At 27.7% G+C, this 26,895-nt stretch overlaps 4 protein-coding genes across 4 annotated transcripts; all 4 read right to left on the bottom strand.

Annotated features, from left to right (window-relative positions):
- Positions 1-10,282: 10,282 nt before the first annotated feature.
- OCT59_004242 (uncharacterized protein) lies at positions 10,283-11,041 on the bottom strand (the record flags this gene model as incomplete). The annotated part of the gene is made up of 2 exons (XM_066148157.1): positions 10,283-10,306; positions 10,379-11,041. 2 exons carry the CDS (start codon positions 11,039-11,041, stop codon positions 10,283-10,285), a joined length of 687 nt encoding a protein of 228 aa, XP_065996781.1.
- A 3,276-nt stretch (positions 11,042-14,317) lies between these two features.
- On the bottom strand, positions 14,318-14,737 carry OCT59_004241 (uncharacterized protein; the record flags this gene model as incomplete). Its single annotated transcript, XM_066148155.1, has 1 exon — positions 14,318-14,737. The coding sequence occupies one exon, from the start codon at positions 14,735-14,737 to the stop codon at positions 14,318-14,320; it is 420 nt and encodes a 139-aa protein (XP_065996780.1).
- Positions 14,738-19,945: 5,208 nt separating this feature from the next.
- OCT59_004240 (uncharacterized protein) lies at positions 19,946-22,659 on the bottom strand (the record flags this gene model as incomplete). The annotated part of the gene is made up of 9 exons (XM_025315863.2): positions 19,946-20,579; positions 20,650-20,729; positions 20,794-21,075; positions 21,157-21,858; positions 21,951-22,015; positions 22,108-22,157; positions 22,247-22,392; positions 22,474-22,514; positions 22,587-22,659. 9 exons carry the CDS (start codon positions 22,657-22,659, stop codon positions 20,375-20,377), a joined length of 1,644 nt encoding a protein of 547 aa, XP_025181909.1. The 3' UTR covers positions 19,946-20,374.
- Positions 22,660-23,387: 728 nt separating this feature from the next.
- OCT59_004239 (uncharacterized protein) lies at positions 23,388-25,573 on the bottom strand. The gene is made up of 6 exons (XM_025315862.2): positions 25,450-25,573; positions 25,289-25,354; positions 25,056-25,217; positions 24,478-24,989; positions 24,175-24,406; positions 23,388-24,107 (listed from the first exon to the last, which is right to left on the bottom strand). The coding sequence occupies exons 1-6, from the start codon at positions 25,534-25,536 to the stop codon at positions 23,880-23,882; spliced, it is 1,287 nt and encodes a 428-aa protein (XP_025181908.1). The 5' UTR covers positions 25,537-25,573; the 3' UTR covers positions 23,388-23,879.
- Positions 25,574-26,895: the final 1,322 nt, after the last annotated feature.

The following is a 26,895-nucleotide window of genomic DNA, read 5'->3' as shown; positions in this document are numbered from 1 at the left end:
AATTATAATTATTAAAAAAAGAAAAATTTTTAAAATATAAAAAAATTTTCTCATTGCAAAGTATAAGCAATAATTTTTCTATATGTTTTTTTTCATTTTTACATATAAAATATCTTGTCTATTACTTTACAAATAAATATTTTTTTGCATTTTAAAAATAGAATATTTCTGATTACATTTTTAAAAACTATAATTAATTGGCTTTCAATAAAAAAATTTTGGCCAAATTTTATTGTGGACTCATAAATTTTTATGCAGCCCAAAAATCATCAATTTTACTGTATATTACTAAGTAAATTTTATGAAATCCGGTAATTTAGTGTAGGATCTGTATAATTATCTGAAGTATAGTAAAAAACATTAATGGTTAGATACATTATAATGCAAAATATGTCTGTCTGCACATGTGATTAATCAATAGAATGTATTGTTGATCATATAGACGCTTTGCAGTAAAAAGGGATGAAACTAAGGTTGCTTGGCTAAACTCATTTTAACTTTTGATAAAAGTCTAAACTTTAATTAGTAATAGTTTAAGGTTTCGACAATAGCTAAATGTCTAAACTATGTCTTAACTTTTTAATTAATAAAATTTAAAATAAATAATTATTAATACATTATTATATATATTTAAATAAATTTTTTATAAATAAATATTATATAATTATTAATAAATATAGTTAGACTTCCATATAGTAACATTTCATATAGTTACATCATAAAAATTTCTCCTTATAATTACACCTTTAGAAAACTACAATTTATATACTTATTATATAAAAAAACCTTTATATAATTACATTATAGTAAAAGCCTCTATATAGTTACTAATTTTTATAGAACTGATTAAATAACTATATAGAGATCTGACTGTACTAATAATAATATATAAAAAGTAAATTATAAAACTGGTTATTAATTAAACTTACTATATATTTTAATATATATAATGATTTAAATAATTAATATAATGTATATTAAATTGTATAATTGCAAAACTGGTTAAATTTATATTAAATTATATAATTTATTATAATAAATGGTAAACTTTATTAATTACTATGTAAAAATATGTCTAAACTTTTTACAGTTTTATCAGTTTCATCAGTTTCGCAGTTTCATAAATTTTTAATTTTTTAATAAAATGTTTCAACTAGTTTCAATTTCAACAATTGTCTAAACTACTTAGTTTCGCCTAGCAACCTTAGATGAAACTACTAAAAAAATTCAAATTTTCTTTTATATGCCAAAAGTATTCTAAATGCTATAATTTGTTCAGATTTTATATTAACTTATTTTTTATTTTTTTTAGTCCTTTTTACTGCAAAACGCCTATATATTAATTATTATCATATAATCAAATTTCGGTAATACGTCTAATGCGTGACTAATATTTATTAATAAATTAAACTGGAATTTGATAACTATTCTAGTTTTATTATACTAACTAGAAATGGTAAAAAACTTGTTTCAATTGTAACAGTTAGATAGTACTAAAACGTGGATAATTTTGTCCATTTTGTAAACTCATAAATCATGTTAATTTAATCTTCACAATTAAATATAACCAAATTTATTTATATACTAAAAAGTGGACAATTTTGTCCATTTTGTAAACTCATAAATCATGTTAATTTAATCTTAGCAATTAAATATAACCAAATTTATTTATATACTAAAACGTGGATTTTGTCCACTTATTCGCAAATTTGTGATAATGTAAATTATTTGTGAATTTGCAGATTATTTGCGATACTATACGGATTTGCGGATTATTTGTAGGTTTGCAAATTATTTGTGATACTATAAATTATTTGCAGATTTGCAGGTTTGCAGGTTTGCAAATTATTTGCAATACTATAAATTATTTGCGAATTTGCAGATTAGGCCTGGCTAATTAGAATTTACAGTTTACATAACCCCTCCCCCCTGTTTTTTGTGATTGGTACCTACTATTATTATACAACATATCTAACCAATAAAATTGCAAAATTTAATAGTCATGTGATTTCGATCAAAGAATTATCAGGTAGATTATCAGTATCATATTCTACTTTTAGTCACGTAAAGTATTTCTTATAATAAAACTATACTTATCAGCGGAATTGAATTTTTGAATTATGACAGACATAATTAAAATGCCGTAATTCGCTGTAATTATATGTTTTATTAGTAAATATTTGTACTGACGTAATTGTTTTGGCTATGCTGTAATATTTTGACATTGACTTTTTAATTCTACTGAAAAGTATAAATAGAACTATTTTCTGTTATTTTTATAAATAAAACATGGCAAAATTTCTAATAGACGTGTTAAATATGTTTATAAATGTATAAACAACATGTTATATCTTATAGTAACAGTTACTAAAAATGTTAAATGTGTACTACCTGAATGAATAATCACAATTATAGAAAATACACAGTTTTCAGAGTTAAGGTTGCTTGTCTAAACCTCTTCAAAATCCTACGATTAGTTTCGTCAAAATTTTACTATAGATTTATTATAGTTTCGGCAGAGTTTCAGCAGTTTCGGCATTTATAATAAGTTTCGGCAGTTTCGCCTTTCTCCAAAGTTTCGCCAGTTTTTTAATATAACTTTAATATAGTTTTGGCAGAATTTCGCTTTTCGGCAAAACGCCATCTTGCCTAAACCCCTAGGTTTCGGCAAGCAATCTTATTCAGAGTTATATAAAACATTTACTTCTGGACAGTTTAATAATAAAGGTGCTAAGGTTTATGTTCATCAAAATAAGACTGACAAATGGGTAGAAGTAAGTGATGGTTTAAATAGTGATCTTAAAATTATGAAAGTCTTAGAATATAATTATGTAAATTTTTCGCTTCTTATAGAATCTATGAGAGATATAAATCCACCTAGTTTTCCTGATGCATTTGACATTATGATAAGAAATACACAACAACTAAAACTTTCACAGCACTGTACTGAACATACTAGACGCTATTTATTATATAATGAAATCATTGATCTTTTATGTAATCACAAAGTTGGTTGAAAAGGAGGTATTCATCAAACTTTAGAAAAAGAATTTGTAACACATGTTGCAAATGCTCTTTGGTACATTGATCCATATTTAAAATTATTACAATCTCGTTCCTGTCATATGCCTTCATTTTTTAAAGAATTGGCAATATATGCAAGTGATAATACTGATAGAAATACATATAACCTCGCATATTATACTAGCCATCACAAGAAAGAATCCATTTCACATCAGAAGCTGAATCTTTTAATTGAATCATTAGAACTTTCTATAGGTCAATCTTGGGTAAATAATAGTGAATGGAATAATACTATTCCTGCTATAATTTCTTTAATAGAAATTATGTGAAAATATAGTGAACATCTTGTAAAAAGTAAAACAATAATGGCTGCCATTCATTATAATGATGAATCAGCACGCAATTCAGCAAATAATGCTAGTATGTTTCAAGTTCTTAGTTGTAAGGAAGATGATCTTAATGAATAATATCAAGAGTTAAATGATGTGATTTTACGATGTGGTTTTTATCAATATATGGATATTTATTCTTATCTTCCTATAGACATTATGAAGCGTTATCGATATCTTAAAAATCTTCAATTAACTTGTCCAATTGGAATTTATAGGTAATGTAAGCTATAATTATTTGTAATTATTTATTAATATTTTATTATTAATGTTAATAATTCTATTTTCTTAGATATGCGCAAGAAAATTATCTTGGTACAATAACGTATGTATGAAAAATACCAGAATTTGAAATGATTAATAAATTTTAAGATGAAACTGAAAAAGTTTGCATGTTAGCTGAAATTCATGAAGAATTGCCTAAATACTTTACTCAGCAGATGAGAAAAAATGTTTTTAATAAAATACTGCTAATTAAATTAAAAATTTAAAAAATGTAAATTGTAAAATTTTATATAATTTATTAACATATTTATATATATTATTTATGCAGTATTCTTTAATAAAAACAGTTACTCCTGCTGTATTACAAATGTTATATTTTGACCTTACTGGTGATGCAGCTACTACATCAAATGCTATTAGCCGTGAAGTTGAAGAAAGATTACGATTAATATTAGCACTAGAAGATCCGTCAATAATATTTGATTTGTGAGTAAATAGTGGATTTAAGGGAACAAAATTTGATCCATTTTGGGAAGAATTAAATCTATATTTTAATAAGGTATTTTTTTTATTGAAATTAAATTAAATTTTTTATAAATAAAATTTATTAATAACAAAAAATTTAATTATAAAGGAAACGCCTGCTGTAGATAATCGATGGCATAATACAATTATGCATATGTCTTTGGCAATTTCTATACATGATCTTCATAATATAATTTTAGCAAGACTACATATTAAGCATGGTGAACCTCTTCCAGCAGCAATTCACATACCATCATATGAATGGATTTAGTTGCAATTTTGGCCAACAAATTCTATGGCAATAAAAGCTATACAATATACAGAAAGATATTAAGTTAAATTCAAGGTACAAGGTAGACTTCTTTGTAAAAAAAGTGTAGATGCCCACTACTATGCAGCACTTTTTCATTATTTACGTGAATTTTTAATTCAATATCGATAATATGTATGTTTTATATTAGCTGATGATAAGCATAAAGTTCCTATTGGTAAAGGTATGCCTGTTTCTACTGGAGTACACAATCGTCAATCATTAGCAGCACAAAATAGTACTTTAGATGTAGCTGACCATGATTTTACAAAACTTTCTTTAACACCTTCAGTCATTTTTTTTGTTTCAATTCCAAAAGATATATCAGATGGATTTTATAATAGAGAGGTTTTTGTATCTTTTAAAGACACTGTTTTTGAGCTTAGTAGTGCTATTCGGCATACAACTGAATTTCATAACGTTATCAATACAAAGTATACCTATCATACTTCTCCACCAATTTTGTGTTTATATACAGATAGAAGACCTGATCATAGATGTACTTATGGCTCAGTTCAAATTGCTTTAATCAGTCTTTTTTTAAGTAGAGATTATGATATGCTTATTGCAGTGCGGACAGCACCTCATTATAGTTGGACAAACCTAGCAGAAAGAATAATGAGTATTTTGAATTTAGGACTTCAAAATGTAGCAATTAAGCGAAATACAATGAATGAGGAATCAGAAGCTCTTTTTGATAAGGTTAATACACTTGATGAAATTTGTGAAAGTGCAAATAAAAATGCCAATTTAGAAAGGGAATTATGAGATTGCATCAAAGATATTCAAAATTTATTACATAGCCGTTCTGAAAGATTAGTTTTAAAAGATCAACCTTTTAAATGTTATAATACTGCAAGTGAACAAGATATTAATGGCTTGTTTGAAGTAAGCAGAGGACTCAGAATGAATGAATATTTATATTTTATATCACATAATTCATTTAATATCCATTAAATTTATACAAAATTTACACTCTATATAGTTTATGTCAAAGATTGAGTCTTTATTGACTCGTAATAATACTACATAAGTTCAATTAATGCAACATAAAAAATTGATTAATTTTATAAAAATTCATTGTCATGAACGTGCTTATTCTTTTTAAGTATGATTTTATTTTTTAAATAAATATACAGTTTATTTAAATTTAATATTCTTATTATATTTTTTTAGATAAAAAACTACTAAGACCCGTCATGTGGCATATGTACACCAATACGCCTTCTACAAATTATCTTTGATAGTTTACATTTTCTACCTGATCCAATTCCTGCAAAAGGTATATTTATATTTTATGTTAATAATTTTTTATATTATATCTTATAAAAGCTACTATATATTTTTACAGGCAATCCAGATCATTATTCTTCATTTCATATTATTTATGGAACGGAAACTAGTGAAGAATTTCATCCAACATTGCAAATTAACCAAGCTAATGCTAAACCTGCGCTAAAAGGAGTATTAATTAGAGGAAAAATTCATGATTATGTTACATGTTGTGATTGTAGAAAGCAGCGCTATTTTTAGTGATAAAGCATTAAGTCAAGAGGAGATGCAGGATTTCAAACAAGCTTTGAATGCATATGACTATTCATGTGGCGCACCTCTATTTCCTGATGATCATTACTTGATAGAAGTATTATTTATTCGTGTAAAAATATCTTGTGACACCTCTATAGAAATTCTTTACTATTCTAGCTGAAAATCTGGAAATTTTGATATATGCTATTATTGTAATGCAAATAATGATTTAATTGATCCACCAAGTTAAGGTTGCCTGCCTAAACCTCTCCAAAATTCTACGATTAGTTTCTCCAAGATTTTACTATAGTTTTATTATAGTTTTAGCAAAGTTTTGGCAGTTTTGGCATTTATAATAAGTTTCGGCAGGTTTCACTTTTCTCCAGAGTTTCACCAACTTTTTAATAAGACTTTCATATAGTTTTGGCAAAGTTTCGCTATTTTGGCATTTTGCCAACTTGCCAAAACCCCCTAGTTTCTCCAGTAACCTTACACCAAGTACATTAATAGCCAAATATAAAATAGTATATCCACTATGTCAAAGATGTCAGGATAAAGGCAAAGAATTTAGTACTTATTTAGAAGTTAAAGTAAATAATAATAAGCGAAGAAAAACCAGCTAATTTAGATTAGAAAAATATTTATTGCAACGTAAATACATAGTAAAATTATAATATAATTGATTTGTAATAAAATTTGGTTAATATTTTGCTAATTGCTGTTTATTTTGTTTACAAAATAAGCTTTATACATAAATTGCAAGATAATATTTATTATAAAAATCAAAATTTATGGCACAGTATACTAAATAAATCAGTTTTGTACTTATTTACATTTGTATTTTTTTTTTGACCCTTCTCCTCCTGGATTTGATCTCTTATATTATGTAAAATACAGATTCTAGTTGGTCAGGCCTTACTAAGCGCAAATGATTTCTAAAATCTGCAATATTGCGGATTTTGGAAATCAATTGAGGACCCATCTTTAAATGTAATGCATCATAATATACTCGACATACTCCTCATAATTATTATCAATAAAACCTTGTCTCCTAAAGTCAAACATAATAAATGTACTCAATTATAATAATAAGCTGTTTAAGAGTTACAATATTTTATAGTGACTTATAGCTATTTTGTAAAGATTTTATCAAGTTATACTATGATAATATCAGATTCAAATTTATATAGATTAGAGATTTATAGCAGTTTTAATGCTTTATACTGACTTTATTGATTTGTAGCCGATTTAATGAGACTACACATTATTAAATCCAAATTCATTTTATTCAATTGGGATTTATATAGGGTCATATCCTGACTAGGCTAATTTTATATTTATATATATGCATATGCATAGCGCTTCAGTTAAATTGATTGTGACATGATGTACTATAAATCATATTACATGAGATTTTCCTAATTTCCTACCAGTTCCTCGATAATTCTAAGAGAGTTCTGCGAGTTTTTTAAAATTATGAGATAATCAGCCAATAAGATTTCAGATTTTTTCTGGTTAAATTTATCTCTGAGTATCTGATGGTAAAGTCTGGACATGATGTTCAGGTTCGGCAAATTATTTTCCATGATGTTTGGCAATCAGTTATACACATTTAAAAAATAAAGCCCATATAGGCGAAATATGCAAATGCTATATGTTTGAGAATACACGTAAATGAAATTCTGTTTTTTCTGGTGGTAGAGTCTGAATACAATGTTCGGGTTTGACTTAATTGTGCAAAAGAAATGGCACAGTATACTATTTTCTAGTAAACGTAACAAAATTTAATGATCAGAAATTTTGATCGTTCCCTGAGGGAATGGTTTTAATAATTCAGGATAAAATTTTGATCTGTAGTTTAATACACATTGACATTCGTGCAATAAAGTAAAAATGTTATTATATATATATACGAAAACATCTTTTTATTTTTCTAATGCACAATATGTTATCATAAAAATCATTCTTAATGTATGTACTATGATATGTAAATTAAATTTTGCAGAAGATTTTCTATACTAAAACATCCCGATCATCATCCCAATAATACTAACTCATAATCAGTTTTCTAATCATTGATACTATACAGAAAGTGCATTCATTAAGCATAACGCAAAATAGCATCTATTTGTGCATTAATACCAAGATTAAATATGTAGCAAAATACATAATGATAGCGAAAAGTAATTGGTTAATATTATTATGGATATTATTAAACAACTAATATCTACGGTAAGTCTATTTTATATTCTAACTTAAATATATAAACTCACTCAAATAATCTCTCAGGGATTTTTAATATGTGCTGAACAGTTATTCCTTTAGATCAAAGTACAACTCTATTAATTTTACCTATAAGTTCTTCTTGTTTCGTTATTTCATTCTGGAGAAAAGTACTACCACTGAATAAGTATTTTGAAAAATAAAATATAAATGCAGATCATTAGATACACATATATGAAAAATGGCCATCATTCTGAAAATAGCTTTAAACTGATTTTGGTCATGAAAGCTAAAGGGTAGTTATCAGTAACTTCCTTTAATCAATCAATAGATATCAATGCCTACTTACAAATTAATAAGAACTTTCTCGCAGTACAGCCAGAAAAGTTTATTCAGAACATTATTTAGGACTGCAGTTTTAAAACTATTTCTAGTTTTCTTGAGAATGGTATTAATATAATTTTTAGAGTGGGTGTCTATACTGCAGGATTAGCATCATGAACTGTGGATAATTCAATAGTAAGATCCTTACCAACCTCTAAATCAACTCTGAGACTGTTTCTGAAGGCACATATAACAGATATACATTTTGTGTACCTATGAAGAAAAGACACTATTAGGACGCCTCTAGTCTGTTAAGTGATATATAGCAAGTAGGAATTGGGAGACTTACTGCTGAATTTTTCTTTTTAACGGTCGTTTATTGGGAGTTGTCATCAACAAGCTCAAATTCCGAGATGCTTGTAATGGTGTATTAGGTATAGATTATAGAGATTTCGTCGATTGCTGTGAAGATTCTGTCGACTGCAAATGACTATTTACTCTCTTTAATTTTCTAGATTACTTCTCTTCATCCGAATCTTCATCCGAATCTTCCACTTTGACGTAGAAAACACGCCTTTTATATTGGGATGATCTGCAAATTGAAAGTTCTCCTTAGGGAAACAATATGTTCGTGATCAATAGGAATTTTTTGTGAAAGTGTAAAACTTATAACAGATCATGATTAAGAGCCTACCTCATTCTCCTTTGATATGAAATTGTTTATTCCATTTATCTCATTAATAGTTCCACTGCTAAAAATATCTGTATAGACTGGCTGGTAGATGTGGACTTGCTTTCTTAAATGCTTTTTCTTCCAATTACTCGCCTTCTTTTTATTGGATCGAGGTTCTTATAGCATAAAATGGGTTTGAAATTAGTAATACTCTTCAATTCTCATCTCCAATTTTCTCTGATTTTTTGATCCCATTAGAATACTAGATAAGCTAGAAAGTCATCTGTACCCTAATAGGTCCAATACTGAATTAACTAAAAGTCTTTTAATAACAGACAAGTCAGAAGGTCATCTGTGCCTCATTACTGGTTTGGTGGCTCAATTAAAAGTTTTGGATGACGAACAATCTAAAAGATTTTTGTTCGCCACACCATATATTCCAATATTTTTAACAAAAAAGTTTTTTTACTTGCCTTCTTATAATCATCGTTTAGCAACTTTGCCTTGTCCCTCCTTTTTCCTTGTTCACTATTTATAATTATCTCAAGAGCTTTAAGATATAAATCTATCTTGAGCTTGAAAGGTTTCTTGGTAAAGTTGTTTAAAAAATCTAAAATACCTCAGTGCACAGAATTTCGTTTGAAATAATCGTAAACAAACATTATATCTAAATATAAATGTAAATAATTTAATTATTTTTATAGTATAATTATTATAATGCAATTATCTTGACTTATAGTGATCCAATTTTAATAAACTTTTTTTAATTTATAGCTCTCATTTAGCTCTATAAATCTAGCATTACAAAACAAAAAAAAGTTTGTTCAAATTGAATCACTAGAAGCCAAGATATTTTTTTTTTTAACCAAGATAGTGCAATTTGTGAGTTTATTAGTTATATGTAGGAATGTAAAAACATATGTTATATAACTAATTTATTAAAACTCCAAACCAGTTCCCCATCCATAAGATTGCTCCTGTGCCCTACCATTACCTTATGAAATTCACCTATATCCTTCAATAGTAGCTATTAAATTATATAGGATCACTATTTCATAAAGCTTAAGTAAATGCTTTCACTACCCTCTAGATAAAAAAAAAAAGAAAAATTATATTATATTTGTATATTTTTGTATTATTATATACCTTCCAAAGTACCCTGTTCCCTTCTCTAATAAATTGGTTAATGTATTGTTTTGTTTTTTCTAATGCTATTGACCATTGTTCATTATGTTTCAAAATTTTTCTTTTTTCCAAATCAAACGTACCCTCTTCTGTTTGTATAGTTAGAATCCGATTATATGCAATACGTTGATATGCTAATGGCCTTTTCCTTAAATCTTGTTTTTTTATGCCTTTAGTATGTTCCCATTCTGCTACTGCCTTACAACGTGATTGCCAGATGATATTGTAAAATCCACTAACAAATACTTCCAAGAAAAGGGCTGCAATAGTTAATGCTATTCTCTTTGACTTAACAATGGTCTTGAGTTCCTTGTATTTTCCTTTTGGAAAAAAACTTTTTATCATTAAGTGAACATAGGGAATAGGCATATTCAAATCAACAGCAGTTGTGTTAGCAAAGAAGTTGTTATTCCATGAGAGCAGTTGTTGTGTGTCTTCTTGACTTAATTGAATATGTTTTTCTTGTAATAAAAAATTTTTAATTATTTGATTACATTTACATACAGTGTTGTCAGCTACAATTGTCCACTTATTACTGAGCTGTTGACAATATATCATATGATCATCATCTTCATTTTCTTCAAGACAAAACCTACATTTTACATCTCCATATAAGTCATATCTTCTTTCCTTCATGATTTCTAGAGTTGGGAGCAAACAATTTAAAAGTTTCAAGTGTTTGATGAATCTGTCGTTTGTTAGTGATGTTGTATAGTTGTGTCCTGTATTTTTTTTAAACAGTGTCCAAGTAACCTCTTCTTCTATTGTGTCAGTTGTATCTGAAAAGACTGATCTATGTGTGCGGTTGAGGGACCATGCAGCATCTAATGTAGTTTCACACAATTTATCTATAAATTTTCTGATATTTCTGTCAACTCTTTTGCCATTCCAGTAGATATCATATATTAAATCCTTTTGTTGTGAATCTTTAATATTAATGCAAGTTGGTTTCTTTGTGTTGTTTTTTGCCACCCTATCTGCTTCTTCATTGCCCTGACTCCTGAGTGACCTTTAACTTTTACCAACTTTATTTCTAACTGTTTACTATCAATAAGGTTAATTATACTACTTACTATACTATAGTTGTTACATTTGCACCATGTTCGAGTTTTGTTTTTACCATTTGTTAGATTTGTTCTTGTGTGATTAATACTATCTATGGCAGCTTGTGAGTCTGTAATAATATTTGCTTTCTGTCCTGTCTGTAAAACTAATATGGCTGACAGAATGGCTCCTAGTTCTGCATGTGTGGATGAAGGCCAATCTGTGATTGAACTGTTGCATTCTAATATTACTTCATCTTTATTATTCAATATTACCCAACCTGTGCCCATGAGTTTTGTAAATGTGTTAGAGCTGTTGTTAAAACGATTCGTTAGTGAGCCATCTGTGTATATGTTAATCGTATCATGTGGGACGAAATTCAGTCTTATTTGTTGTAATAATGTTGTATGCTGTTGTATGGCTTCATTGTCTAACAATGTGTTTTGGATTAAGGCCGTATCATAGTCTGGAATCTGTATACCCACAAGACTATGTTCTACAGTTTTTTGTGGAAGTGAATAATTTCTATTTTCTATAATGTCTTTTACTATTCTAGTATCTGGATCATTTCGGTATTTGGGTACTCTATTTATACAAGTTAATAACAGGCGGTCTTTGTTAAAATAGCAGTCATGAGTTTCTTTATTGACTCTTCTATCATTTAGTGAACAACCTTCACATCGCTTAATTATTTTGTATGGCTTTTCATTATCTATTTTCTGCTCATTGTCTGTTATAACCCAGTGTTGTATTGTATGTTTGCCAGTTTGATGTTTTTTATTAATTTGTCCAAATGTTAGTGTGTAATTCTGCTGCATGTGGACAAATTCTTTCTTTCTGTTATCTATGGATGGAAGTTTCTTTAACATTCTAAATGCCTGTGCATTTTCTAAATCACTTTCTTCATGATCTAAGGAATTTTCTGAATTAAAGGGCGTCCTCTCTGTCATACAGAAATCCTTTAGATAAGATGCCTTCTGTATGAGTTCCGCTAGTAAAGTGAACCATCTCAGAATTTTTCCTCTAGCTGGTCTTTTATTGACGTCACAAATCTGTTGCCATGTGACTGTATCTGAAGCATCTTGATTAACCAGCTGTAATGCACCATAAATTGACATAGATGCTGCTTTTCTTATAATAAGTTCTTTATCTTTCGTATGCATCTTTGGCGCCTGTTGATATACAAAATTTCTTACATTCAGACCTATTAATGGTATGTCCCATTCTTCGTTGTCTGATAGTGGGTGAAATTTAAATAAGTAATCATATGCTTTCCTCATTACATTATAAGCGTGATTATTTGGCATTTTGTTAGGAACTGTGACGTCCGGTTCCATCAAGAGAACACATGACGATATGTTCAAGATTAACTGCGCCTTTTTTAATCTCATCTTGATTATGTCAGCCTGTTTGATCAGGAATTAATGGCAACTAAAAATTCCGTTATCTGTGCTGCCACTTGGTTTCTCCACAGGTTCTTTAATTTGCCTTGTGCTGAGTGGAGAAGAATATTATCGTGGCAGTTTCTGGGGAGTCGTGTTTTGTGTTTAATTATTTGCATTACCGGCTTGAAAAACTCCTCATATTTCTTATCTTCCCAAACGGTTGTTTTAAGTCTATATTCTAGGCGTGGGAGTAATACGGTATTGATAATGTATATCGCTTGCGCATGTGTTATGTGTTTGCGTTTAATTGCCCCACTATTGTTGAAATTTCCTTCTTAACTATATCTTCTGTGTGTTTATCACCTTTATCTGCCTTAAACTAAACTCCCAAAATTCGAATTGGAACTGATCCCTTGTTAACTAACACTTTATTGTTATTTTTCCCTATCTCTAAGAAATTTTCCTCTTCGTTTCTCTCTTCTGGGTTTACAACAATGATTTCTGTTTTTTCCTCATTAATTTTTATGTCATTAATATCAAAGAACTCATCCGCGATTAGTGAGATTGCTTTTGCTTCATCTTTGCTTTTAGCAATCCATTGAGTGTCGTCTGCATAGGCTGACGCAGCGATTCGTATCATTATATTCTGTTTATTGTTATTAGCAACGTTATCTGGCCATTTCAACTCCATACAGTATCCTAAAGCTTCATCTTCCTGTATTCTGTAAAGCAGGGGATCATAGAAAATTCTCCATATTAAAGGTGAGATCACTTCCCCTTGGTCTATGCCATCGCTTGTGATGAATGTATCAGTTAAGCCGTATGTCGTGATGATTAAGGTTGCTTGTCTAAACCTCCTCAAAATCTTACGATTAGTTTTGTCAAAATTTTACTATAGATTTATTATAGTTTCGGCAGAATTTCGGCAGTTTCGGCATTTATAATAAGTTTTAGCAGTTTCGCCTTTCTCCAAAGTTTCGCCAGTTTTTTAATATAACTTTAATATAGTTTCGGCAGAATTTCGCTTTTCGGCAAAACGCCATCTTGCCTAAACCCCTAGGTTTCGGCAAGCAACCTTAGTGATGATTTTGATTTTCCTGTTCTTGAAAATGTTTATAATAAAATTAGTGGTAGATGTTGGCAATCTTATTCTTTCTAAGGCTTTTTGAAGGAAAATCATTCCAACACTGTCAAAAACCTTCGCCATATCCTGGGCTATTATCTATAAAGTCTTGTTTTCATCACGCGCATCTTCCAAGATGCCATTTATTATTGCTAGTGGTGCCGATGTTGATTCTCCTGGTAATTCTGCATAATTCGGCCCTTTCAGAATGTCGTGTTTGCTAAGTATATTTCCAAAGCGTTTTGGGATGATTTTAACCGCACATTTATGTAAGCATTCGATAAGTAGGATTGGCCTTGTCCTCGCTAAGTTGAAATTTCAGTCGTATGTCTTAGGGATTGGATATAATTGTGAGATTTTTCATTTCAACGGTATATTTTGCAGTAAATAACATAATCCCGTGTATTGTCTGAACAAATCATTGATCTTTGCACCTGCTTTTTTGATTAGTTTATAGCTAATGTTGGATATCCCTGGGGTTGATTTGTCATTCATGGTTTCAAGCATCTCATACCATTGTTGTTCTGTCAGAATGTAATCTAGATGTTCGTATATTTTTAGGTCTATGTCTTTCCGTGGTTCATATATTTCTTTCCAGGGTTCTGAAAGGTTCTCAAACTTATGATTTTGTGAACGGAATAGGGATGAATATGTATTGATCGCTTCTGCATGAACTTCCTCTTTAGAGTTCAGCAGTATTTCTTCTTGTACGTCCGTAAGTATACGCACTTTATCTAGGCTGATTTTTGAATATTTTTTGTCCAAGATGTTATTAATCATTTTCCGTTGATCTTTAGTGATCATACTATTTCTTTCCTCAATCCTTTTTTTTATTGATGCTTCTTTAATCGCCTTATCCTTTGTTTTAATCACTCTTCTCACTATTTTCAACCAATTTCTCGTTTCACACTTCCATGTATTCTAGTCTGTGTTTTCCGTTATTTCTGCTATATCAGTTCCATAGCGTTGTTGAATGATTTGATTCCTTTCGATGCGTTAAGTAGTTCCATTCCCTTTAATTCATTTTTATATAATTTCCTCATTATGCTTCTAATATATAATAGGTCTTTACGTTCTTTAGAGGAATCTTCAATTTCTTTGTAGTTTCTATTAAAATTGGTTTTGACCCCACCTATCTTTTTGTGTGGAATGTGTTTGAGTGCGGCTTGTTGTACACAATTACATATAATGTCCCACAATTTGTTCAGTGTATTTTCATTATGTCCGTGGGTTTCTATGTATCTAAAGGCCTTGTGTTTTTCCAGAAGGATCTTAAGGTAATTCTCATATGCATTCCACTGTTCGTTGGTGGTATTTTCATAATCATATACGATGCGTGTTGAGCTTTTTTCCGCTCTTCTGCCTCCTTTATTGTTAGTGACTATTATACTGGTGAACGAGATTTCTGCAAGTATAATGTTGTGATCACTGTCTGTAATGTCAACCGATTGATATATGTGGCTTTTTTTAATGTTAGCTTCGAGCTTGGGGTCTGCCCAAATGTAATCAATTCTGGTTGATGTATTCTTATTTTTCCATGTGAAACATCTTTTTTTGGGATTTAGTTTCCTATATGTGTCCGTAAAGAAGGCATTGTCTAGCCATGTAATAATATTTGAAGGTCTTTTTCTGAGTTTGGATAAGCCACTATAATCTAATGTTTTATCCATGTATGAATTGAGATCTCCTATCAAAACGTAATACCTGTTTTTCTTGCTGTGATTAGTGAATTCTTTTTTAATGTAGTTTGTGAGCTCGTTTTGTTTTTTTGTGTCTGATGGTGGTAAATAAATTACACCTATTATGAGCGTGCAATTCTTAAAGAACAACCAAGCTTCTATATAGTATGCACCCAATCTTCTAATTTTTCCAATGTGGTTTTCCCATTTCTTATTGATCATTATGCACACTCCAGATCCTTTTATCTTATTGTCTTTATTAGTCCAGAAAGAGGTGTATACTAAGCTTTGCTTATTCCAATATTCACCGTGTTTTTATCTCTGTTTGTTTCACATATACCTATTATGTCGGCTCCCTTGTTTGAGCAATATTCCGTTAGTAAGTTAAGTTTGGAATGATCTGGGCCCAGCCCATTAATGTTATATCCCATAAACGTTAAATTGAATGTGTTGTTAATCTCCGCGTTGTTGTTGTTGTTATATACATTTGCATTTAGTTGTGTATAGTTAGTCTTTGCCTGTTGTGTACGCGTCTTGTTGTTGTCCTGATTGTCATTTGATTGTGTATAATTAGTCTTTGTCTGTTGTGTACGTGTCTTGTTGTTATCCTGATTGTCATTTGGGAAAGTTTTGGGAGTTGTTCAAGTTCTCTCTCTTCCAATTCTAATTTACTTGCAGTTTCTGTTTCTTTGTTAATTGACGTTAACGCAGTAAGTTTTTGTTTAGACCAGCTGAACAAATTCTTTATTGTTTTAAATGGCATTATTCTTCTTTTCGTAATTATTCTTATTACCAATTTTTCAGATCAGAAGCCAAGATATTTGTATTTACATTATAGTAATAATTATTATAATGCAATTATTTTGACTTCTAGTGATCCAATTTTAATAAACTTTTTTTTAATTTATAGCTCTCATTTAGTTCTATAAATCTAGCTTTACAAAACAAAAAAATGTTTGTTCAAATTGAATCACTAGAAGCCAAGATAATTATATAATACTAATTATTATATATAATATTTAATATTCAATAGTAATAATTTTTTTAGCCAATCAGATTTCAATCAGGTAGAGGTGGGGGGTTAAGGCTACTAATTGAGAGAAATCAGCTGATTTCTGGCACGTTCCTAATGTAATTTCTTAAAGGTCTGACATTATCTAATCAGTGTACAGTAATACTAAGACCAAATCACAATTTCGATTACTTTAACAAGAAATCGGAAATGATTTGCAATACCATGATCAGCACTACGCTTAAAAATCAAAATTACATAATTTTTTGCACTTCCAATCTTCCATAATCAGTGATTACATGATAACTTTCGGTTAGTTAGTATACATACTATAGATGGACATATTCATGTATATAAAATTAGATTTATTTTTTTGATGTATTGCAAAAATTTATTAAAAAAGTGAAACTAGCAAGTGAAACATATGATGCTATCAGAGAAGAAGGGAGTATACAGATCTTAGACCATTTAATACGAGTCCCAGCATCAAGTTATTTCTTTGCTCTCTTACATTTACGAAAAGTATCTATAACTAATTTGTTTATACTTCTATTGCTAATTATATAATTCTCACCCTACAGCCTTTTATTATACTAAATTTCTGAAATAAATTATCCCACCAATATTTACAGTAATTTTATCTATCTATATCTTTCCTAAATACATTACTAGGACAAAAGTAGCAGACCTTATATTTATGTTAATCACTCAAAATCGTATATAATAACAATACTTAAAATTTTAATATGTAAGAATATAGATTTTAAAGAATATATGTTTAAAATTTCATAGTTCTAGCTTTCATATAACTATATTAAAATTAAAAAGAAATTTTAATAATTATTATGCCTATACATATAAATTAAACAAATAGTACAAATAGTTCAATACATTGCCAGTTTATTTAAAATCATACATAATAATGATGCCTGAAATTTTAAATATATGTTAGTACAGATTTCTAATTAATATATATTCTTTGCTAGTTTTGATTTTATATGGATTATAACGAAAAAAAAGTTTTATAAAATTAAATATATATAATATATATATAAAGTCTTTGCAATAGAAAGGTCACGAACTCAAAAAATATCAAAAATTGAATTAATATGGATTATAACAAAAAAAAGTTTTTATAAAATTAAATATATATAATATATATATAAAGTCTTTGCAATAGAAAGTACGAACTCAAAAAATATCAAAAATTGAATTAATATCAAATTTACATTTATTTCAGTAAAAAAAATATAATTAGCATATAAAGTAAAATTAAATTTTTTTTTGAATTTCGTACCTTTCTATTGTAAAGACCTTATATATACTACTATACTTTTCGTCAAAATGACAAAATACTAATTAAATTTATTTTGACAGACGTAATTAATTCATAGTAATTTTATAATAAATAGTGAATTGGTCCGTTCGTCAAAATATAACGTAATTACTAGCGAATTAAATTTCAAAGTAATAGAAAGGAAAAGGTATTTTTTTTTTAATTTTTTTTATTTAATTGTTTTTAGAAATACCTGCTGATATTTCTTTCTTCTTATTTAAATCACCAGAAATTGTATGAATTGAATTTTAAGATAATTGAAAGGAAAAGGGTATTTTTTTTTTGTTTAATTGCTTTTAAAAATATCTATTAATGTTTTTTTCTTTTTTTTTAGATTAAAATTTAAACAAATTAGACTTTAAGGTAATTGGAAGAAGAAAAATGTTTTTTTTTATTTAATTATTTTTAGAAATATATATTGATATTTCTTTTTTTTTTGAATATTAGCACTTAAAATAAACTTGACTTTAAGGTATTAAATCGGAAGTGAAAAGGTATTCTTATTTAATTGCTTTTAGAAATATCTACTAATATTTCTTTATTTGTAATAAAATTTTTAAAATTAATAATTATTTATTTATTAGATTCATTGGATTGAACGGATTGTATAGATTTAATGAAAATCTGATAATTAATTTTTTCATTAAATTTATTAAATATCTAATCAACTATTATCTCTTAAACTGTAAAGGTTAAAATTAATTTTAAAAATTTTTGAATTTTTAAAATATCTTAAGATCTAGTGATTATAGAAAGATGAAATTATATTTATTAGATGCATTTAATGGTAATAAAATCATGACTTTAAAATTGATAAATAAAAAGTTATATTAATTTATAAATTTTTAGATTTTATAAGTTATCCTGTCACATAATATTTGTAGAAGGACAATTTTATTTCTATCAGATTCTTCTCATTAAGACATATCAAATGGTAGTAATTTTATATTTCTAAAGTTAATGGATAAAAAAATATTTCAATATAAAAAATTTAGCTACTATTTGTTATAATTTGTCAATCATTTACTTTTAAAAAATTATTAATCAAATTGAACTTTTTTTTTGATTTTTACTTAAAAAATACTATAGAATTTATTACAAAAATATTGGTTTATGTAATAAAATATTTTAAGATATTTAAGTGTCTTTAATTAAAAAATAAAATTGCAGGCAAATTTAGCTGCAAAACAGTTTAAGGGATACTAAAAATATTTTTGTAATATTAATTTAATGTTAAAATAATATTATTATGATACAGTTACAATATAAATAAATGTAAAACATTTTTGTAATATTGATCCAATATTAATATGATAAAATATCAAATAAATATAAAACATTTTTATAATTTTAATTTGATATTAATATGATATTTTTATGGTTATAAGAGGATATTTACATTATATAATAATCACAGAAATATCAAACTAATCAATAATTAATATCAAATAAATGCAATTACAATTAACTTAACTATACCAATTTGATATTTTATTAAAATATCACAATGATATTGTAATAACATTATCAATATATATCAATTGTAACTTCAAGTTTTAACAAAGAATATGACTGTTATATTTATTATTTGTTAATCTAAATATTTAAATAATTTATTCAAATATAATTCAGATAATTCAATTATTATCTAAAGATCTTAAATTATTTAAATATTTAAATATTTTATAGGATAATCCAATTTAAATAATTATAATATTTTTTTAATACTTTTTTATTTTTTTTATTAAATTTGATGAGTAACAGTAATAATAACAAAAAAAAAACAATTAGTTTAACTAATTATTTTATTATAATTATTTGAAATTAATAAATTATAATTTTATTATTTTTAAATAACTCATAAAATTTCACATTAAAATTTTCTAATTCAAATTTATTTATTAAAATATTAAAATGCATTATTTAAAATTTTAAAGTTTTTGAATTATTTTCAGTTAATAGAAATGTAGAAATGCCATATGCCTATATTTATATTATCAAATAACACATCATGTTCTTGATAGAATATTGCCATTAACAGTCTTATCTTAGGAATAATATCCTTTCCTAACTTTAAGAAATTGAAGATTTTGAAACTTCTATTTAAATGTATGAATAATACTTATTCTAATAATTGTTCTAATCTAATAAATGTTATACCTTCTATATCTCAATAACTTAAGTATCTATAAATGCATAAAATGTGAATCCATTTGATTTCTCACTTAATATAGATGAATAAAGTTCAGCAAAATAAAAAATCAATTTTTTTTTTTGCCTATTCATTAAAAGGTATTATTATTAAAGTCTGATAGTTTTTTTTTGTCATAAATTAAGTGAGAAATCTAAATAGTCTATACAAGTATTAAAATTTTCTCATAACTATACAACTATAAATTTTTTTTGTTATTATTCTTAACCTTATCCACATAGCCCAAACATTTAGAAACACATTGACTGTCAATCAGTTGAAATTCGAGAATATTGAGTAAATGAAACGCAAATTCATTTCTCAAGTCCAACGATATGATTTGATCGGCACGCGCCTTGGAAAATTGAAAACAAACTTCCGGAAGGTTACGATCAGCAAGGCCCCTAAAAAGAATAATAAAATCAGTTTATATATGCAACAATGCAATAATATTCTTTAGAAAAAATATCATACTTTTGTGGTTCTATGAATCTATTCCACATTTTCATCATTAATTTTTCTTTATCATTAACGTCTGGTATCTCATCAAGGGTCTGCAATTATAATATATAAGTATTAGTTTAAAAAGTAAAAGTTACAAAGAAGAAAAGTAATAACCTCGTCATTATATTGTTCCACCCAATGAGTACAAATATCGTCCTCAGAATCATCCACATCGTCATCAACATGGTATGGCATGAAAGTTTGAGAATTATAAAAAGTTAATGAAGGCATTGATGATAATGCCACTGGCGGCGTTGTATATTGCTTTACAGGATACACAAATGGCTTTGGGTTCCATGTACCTTCACGCTTATCAATATCAAAGAAATCTAGTTCTGACAAATCATCGTTTGAACTAACGACAATTATGCGATCACTTGGTGCTTGTTTGCCATTCTAACAGAAAAAAAAATTAGATACTTCTCCGTGAAAATATACATATATACTATATAATTGCATTCATATTAACTGTAATACCTTTGTATTAAACTTTAGATGCATATGGTTATTACGAAGATGAAACATTAAACATGCACTATCCCTGAAACTAAGATTAGTACACCATGGGCAACGAAATCCTTTCATTGCTTGATGCAATTCACAATCAGCGACACGATAAACGTAAGTTACTAGCGGATCATCACTTGGAGCAGTAACAGATATGGATGGTCTTGAACTCATGGGTTTTAAAGGAAGATTTACTTTATGCTTCCAATTAACCGTAAAACGCATTTTCCAATTTGACTCTATTATTGAACATTGTTCACGTGCAAAACTAAGATCAAGCTCATATCGTCTATCTTTACAAAAATTTCCGTTCTCTATCACACCCATCTGAACACATAAAATTCGGCGACCATCAGAACAATCAACAAGTTTTGGTATTAAATGAAGTTTTCTCTTTTCACCGTTAATTATTGTCCTTACAGACTCCGCACTAACAGGAGGCCATGATTGGCTATTGAGTGCATATAAACGAAATCCTAGAATTACATCTTGAGAAGTAACGCCATTAATATTCGTTGTATAAGGTTCTATGGACAAAGTATTCCCCATTGAACAACCATTTTCATCTAACACTAAAGGAATAGTTGATCGGTGAGTTAATTGAAAATCATTCGATTCAAACTTTCCATTGTTCAATTTGCGTTTTTTCGCAATATTGCTTGACGATTTTTTCTGAGTTACGCGGTAATATAACAAGTGACATTAATTATCAATAGATATCCTTAAAAAAAAAGATGCAATAACATTATATAACAAACCCTTACAACTTCAAAAACAGTGATTTCACATTCAATATTGATACGTGATCTGTTTCCTGGTGAATGGCTTGCTGATCTCATAAAAATTCAGATAAATTAATTATAAGATCTTTAAGTATTTTAAGTATGATGAATGTATAAATATTTTCAGTAAAATTCATACCGTAAGCAACTAACCCTTGAAAAGTAAGTTGAAGGGTTCGATGAATTCGACTAATTAAATTTAATTGTTATAAAAAAAAAATGATTAACAATGAAATTACCAAAAAAAAAAAAAAATCATTAAAATGAAATTTATAAACCTGGTGGAAATTGTCTCTTCTTCCTGTTTACGACGTCTACACAAGTCTTCAAGTGTAAGACGTTGTTCCTGTTGTTTAGGCTTGTTTTTTATAGTTTTTCTACGAGATTTTTGAATGTATGACAAATTTCTTCTAAGGTAATTTCTCTTTCATTCAAAAGATTGTTATATGAATAAAAGATTGTACATGTAGAATTAAAAGATAAAAATCATCAAATTATAACTTACTGGTCTATAGCTATTAAGCCAATGGTATAAGCATGATGGCCCTAAAGTTTAATAAAGGTTAAATGATAACCTAGCAATTCAAAAGTGAATAATGTAATCGCGTAACATCTTACCAGTAAAAGTCTCCCGAAACAGACTAGAAACTCTATTTTGGTCAACAATACTCTTAATAGCCCTATTCACCATGACTTATAGCACTAATGTTCCAATTCCCAAAAAACAGAAACTGACAAAGGACGAGTTCCCCAAATATTTGAATTTTGATCAACGCTCTTATTTATACGAAACTTTTGTTTATAATCACGTGAAGATTACGGCATAAAATAGACCAATCGGAAAATTTTACCTTATCCAAATTTGGCATATTGACTATTTTACAAAGTTCTCTTCAACATAATTGGTTAACAAGTTTGTTCATTCATTACACTCATCGAAAAGAAATTCTTGATTTCTTTAACATAATTAAGTGAAAAATACGTATATTTATTCATTGTAACTAAAAAAAACGCGTTTTTACATGTTCTACACCTTATTAATTAAATTTAAGTTAAAGGTCACTTATTAAATAACTTGATAAATAAGAGGATACGAATTGATCTAATTTATACAAAATCATATATAAAATCGCATAGAATTACATAAATATTAATAAATTACTATCAAATTTCTATTTTAAAAAGTTTTTTGTCGTGATGTAAGATAATATGAATCAGGTAAAATAAGGGAGCTTGACCCAAATTACGTAGGGTTGACATGATGTACCCTACCCTCTTGATACGAATTTGCCGCAGCAGTTATATTTGCACATCGAGGGACACACCCCCAACACCCTATTGAAATTACTAAATTTGGGGTGGCTACCCTAATTAGTACTTCCAAATAGGTAGTTAAGTGTTAACATAAAAAAAAAGGTTAATTAAAAAAGATTTTATTTGAAGGTTTTGCTCAAAAGGTATTTACCAAGAAAATATTGTATTGGAAAGTAGTTTTAGCCAAAAAAATTTACTGAAAGTCTAGACGCAAATCCATCGGATAGACCAAATGCAAATAAATGCAATGGATAATTCAAAATATTTTTTAATTTGATATATACATATACTGTATAAAATAGTATAGAGAATCAAACAGAATCAATTAAAACAGAAATAGTTAAACAATTTGAAGAAACAGAAAAAAAACCAATAATAATATATCAGCCGCTAATAAATTAGTGATATTTATCCTCCTCTCATCTTTGTTATCGATGATTTTAACACCACAATATATATATAATTTTTTTTTCTTATGAATTTTCGATTCAAACCAATTTGGATGTATCGCTAATATTTACAACAATTATATATTGTGTCTGAAGCAATGCACATCACATGATTTAACCATAGTAAATGAAAATTGTACTTTTTTTTCTACAATTTAGATTTAATTTTTTCAATAGATGTTCTAATTTTTTCGGCTCTTCTCAATTCCAATCTTCCAATTTGTTGTATATGTACTTCATCTGGACCATCTGCAAATCTTAATGTGCGTCCCGCAGCATACATAGAGGCAAGTGGAAAATCTTCACTTAAACCACCAGCACCGTGAGCTTGAATTGAACGATCAAGAACTTCTAGTAACATAGATGGTATTATGGCCTATTATTTATCCAAAAAGAGTTAATATAATTCTGAATAAAACAACCATTACCGAGACAACAAATACCTTTGCCATTCCAATTTCTTTCAAAGCGTTCTTTGCGCCTACTTTATCGATCATATCCGCGGCATTAAGGACAAGGAATCTAGCCTGATCAATAATCATACGTGATTTTGCAATATCAGAAACAATGGTTCCATGCTCCGCCAAAAGTTTTCCAAAAGTGCGGCGGGAAGGATCCGTAACACGAACAAGCATTAGATCAAGGCCACGTTCGGCTGCCCCAATTGATCTCATACTAATAGAACAGAAACAATTAAGTCACAAATTTTAATTAAAGTAAAACTATATAAATTCATAATTTAATACCAATGATGAATTCTGCCAGGACCCAATCTCCCTTGAATAACTTCAAAGCCTCTTCCTTCACCTAAAATAATATTCTCAACTGGTACTCTGACATCTTTAAATATAATCTCGCAATGTCCTTCGGGAGCATCATCATAACCGAAAACTGTAAGAGGTCTAACAATAGTTATTCCAGGTGTATCTCTTGGAACTATTATCAAACTTTGTTGCTTATGTTTACTCTTATTTTTGGGATCAGATTTACCCATAACAAGAAATACTGCACATCTAGGATCACCAGCTCCAGAAATCCACCATTTGTGCCCATTAATAACATATTCATTATTAACACGAATAATTGAAGTTGCGATATTTGTCGCATCTGATGAAGCAATATTCTTTTCAGTCATTGCAAATGCTGAACGAATTTCACCATTTAATAATGGAGTTAACCATTTTGCTTTTTGTGCAGGTGTTCCATATTTTGCAAATACTTCCATATTTCCAGTATCGGGAGCCGAACAATTTATTGCCTAATAATGAAAATGTTAATAGAAAAATTACTGAGAAATCTTCAAGTTCAAAATACGGAGATATACCTCTGGAGCAATACGGAGTGATCTACCGGTAATTTCGGCCATGAGAGCATATTCGAGATTGGTTAATCCAGCTCCTTCACGATAATGCTTAGAAAGAAATAGATTCCAAAGTCCTAGTGATCGAGCTTTCTTTTTAAGCTCTTCGATAATTGGTGGAACGATCTGTAAAATCACATGATTATAAGTGAATTTAATAATATATGGGAATTTTTTAGTTTTCTCAATTAATTTACCTTCCATCGATCTTCTCCTTTACCAATTTGTTCATGAAAAATTTGTTCTACTGGAACACATTCATTCTCCATAATTTAATGAAACACTTAAATTTAGTTAATTTGACAATAAAATATTTCAAATAATTAAATATTTTGATTAAAGATGAGAAATTACCAACCTCAACAAAATTATCCAATTTTTTAATTAATTCTTTAGCACGAGAAGAAATTTTTTCTTCAACTAATAAAGGTATGGTATAAACCATGTTGACAGAGAAAATTAAACGAAGAAAAGAGGAAGATTATTACAATTAAGATAATTATTTTTTGTCGTTTATAAAAGATATGTTTCGTTAATCATTTCTATATTTAGGAACATTCTAAAATCACCAGATCGCTAAGAATTATTGAGAATATATTTATTATTTGTAATAAAATAAAATAGGATTATTATACCAACTAAATAAATACAACAAAACTTATGCGTAGTACATTTAGTATCTGTTGAATTTCACGTTGTTTTACCTGACATTTATTATTACTAATAAAATTAACTATATCTAAAAAGTTAAAATTAAGAAAATGGATATTATTATATTAAAATATTATTATAATATTTTAGTTTTAATTACTTTTACTAAAACTTTTAATATCGTCAAGATCATTTTAACGACCTCAGTTTGACATCGTAACAATATCATAATGATATCAAATGGATATTCGTAATAATAACATATCGCTACGATATATTTTTTATAATGACATTTTGATATATATTATTAAAACGAGGTTTGGTAAACAATATTATTAAGATATCATTTTTAACATTTTATGATCATTTTATATCATTTTAATATCGTATAACAAATGGTATATCTAAAATTTAATGATATTATAAGGTTTCTGTAAAGTAGAATTAATATAATTAAAATATACTGATGAAATTGATGATAATGGTAAGGGAGAAAAAGTTATTAAATTAATTTGTCCATCTTTTTTTTTTATCAGGTAAACTCAAAAAATTAAATTAATTTATCATCAGGTAAACTCATTATTATTAGAATTTCAATAAAAAAGATTCAAGTTAATAAATATATTTAACTTATATAACTTATATTAGTAGAAGTATAATATTTATTACCATTAATTTGTAAATAATCACTTATATAACATTATAATCTGTATTTATTTAATAGCTGATTATATTTAAAGATTTTAAAGAATAAATTATTCAAATTTATTCAAAATTTTTATGTTTTTTTTAAAAAATTATATATATCAAAGATTTATTATAAAATTATTGGGGTTATAAATAAAAATTTTCCTATTCAGTTCTTTTTTAGTTTCACTATTTTTATGCTTATTTTTTAAGATATATGTAAATCCCCTTAGCATTAAAGAAAATCCTTTTATTTTCAATTTAAGATTTTAAGACAGGATTGCTCATCATCTCATCATCATAATAAAATTAAGTACTGCATGCAAAGTACTGTAAATTATTGCCTGAATTAGTGATTTACAAAATTAAATTTGAAAATCACTTGACCAAATATCTAATTGTTACGCATATAAAAAAGGGTTATTTTTAAGGTCAGGAATTCCAATTTTCGATTTTTATAACACGT

Source organism: Rhizophagus irregularis, chromosome 12 (assembly GCF_026210795.1).
Source record: "Rhizophagus irregularis chromosome 12, complete sequence".
In the NCBI taxonomy this organism is placed as follows: domain Eukaryota; kingdom Fungi; phylum Glomeromycota; class Glomeromycetes; order Glomerales; family Glomeraceae; genus Rhizophagus; species Rhizophagus irregularis.
Note: the sequence above shows the minus strand (reverse complement) of the source record. Positions and strands in the feature narration are given on the sequence as shown.

Coding starts and splice junctions, on each gene's coding strand:
- OCT59_004239 (XM_025315862.2), bottom strand. CDS start 25,536: ATGGTTTATACCATACCTTTATTAGTTGAAGAAAAAATTTCTTCTCGT. Junction 25,355..25,449: donor AATTGGATAATTTTGTTGAG/GTTGGTAATTTC, acceptor TAAATTATGGAG/AATGAATGTGTTCCAGTAGA. Junction 24,407..24,477: donor CCTGGCAGAATTCATCATTG/GTATTAAATTAT, acceptor CTGTTCTATTAG/TATGAGATCAATTGGGGCAG.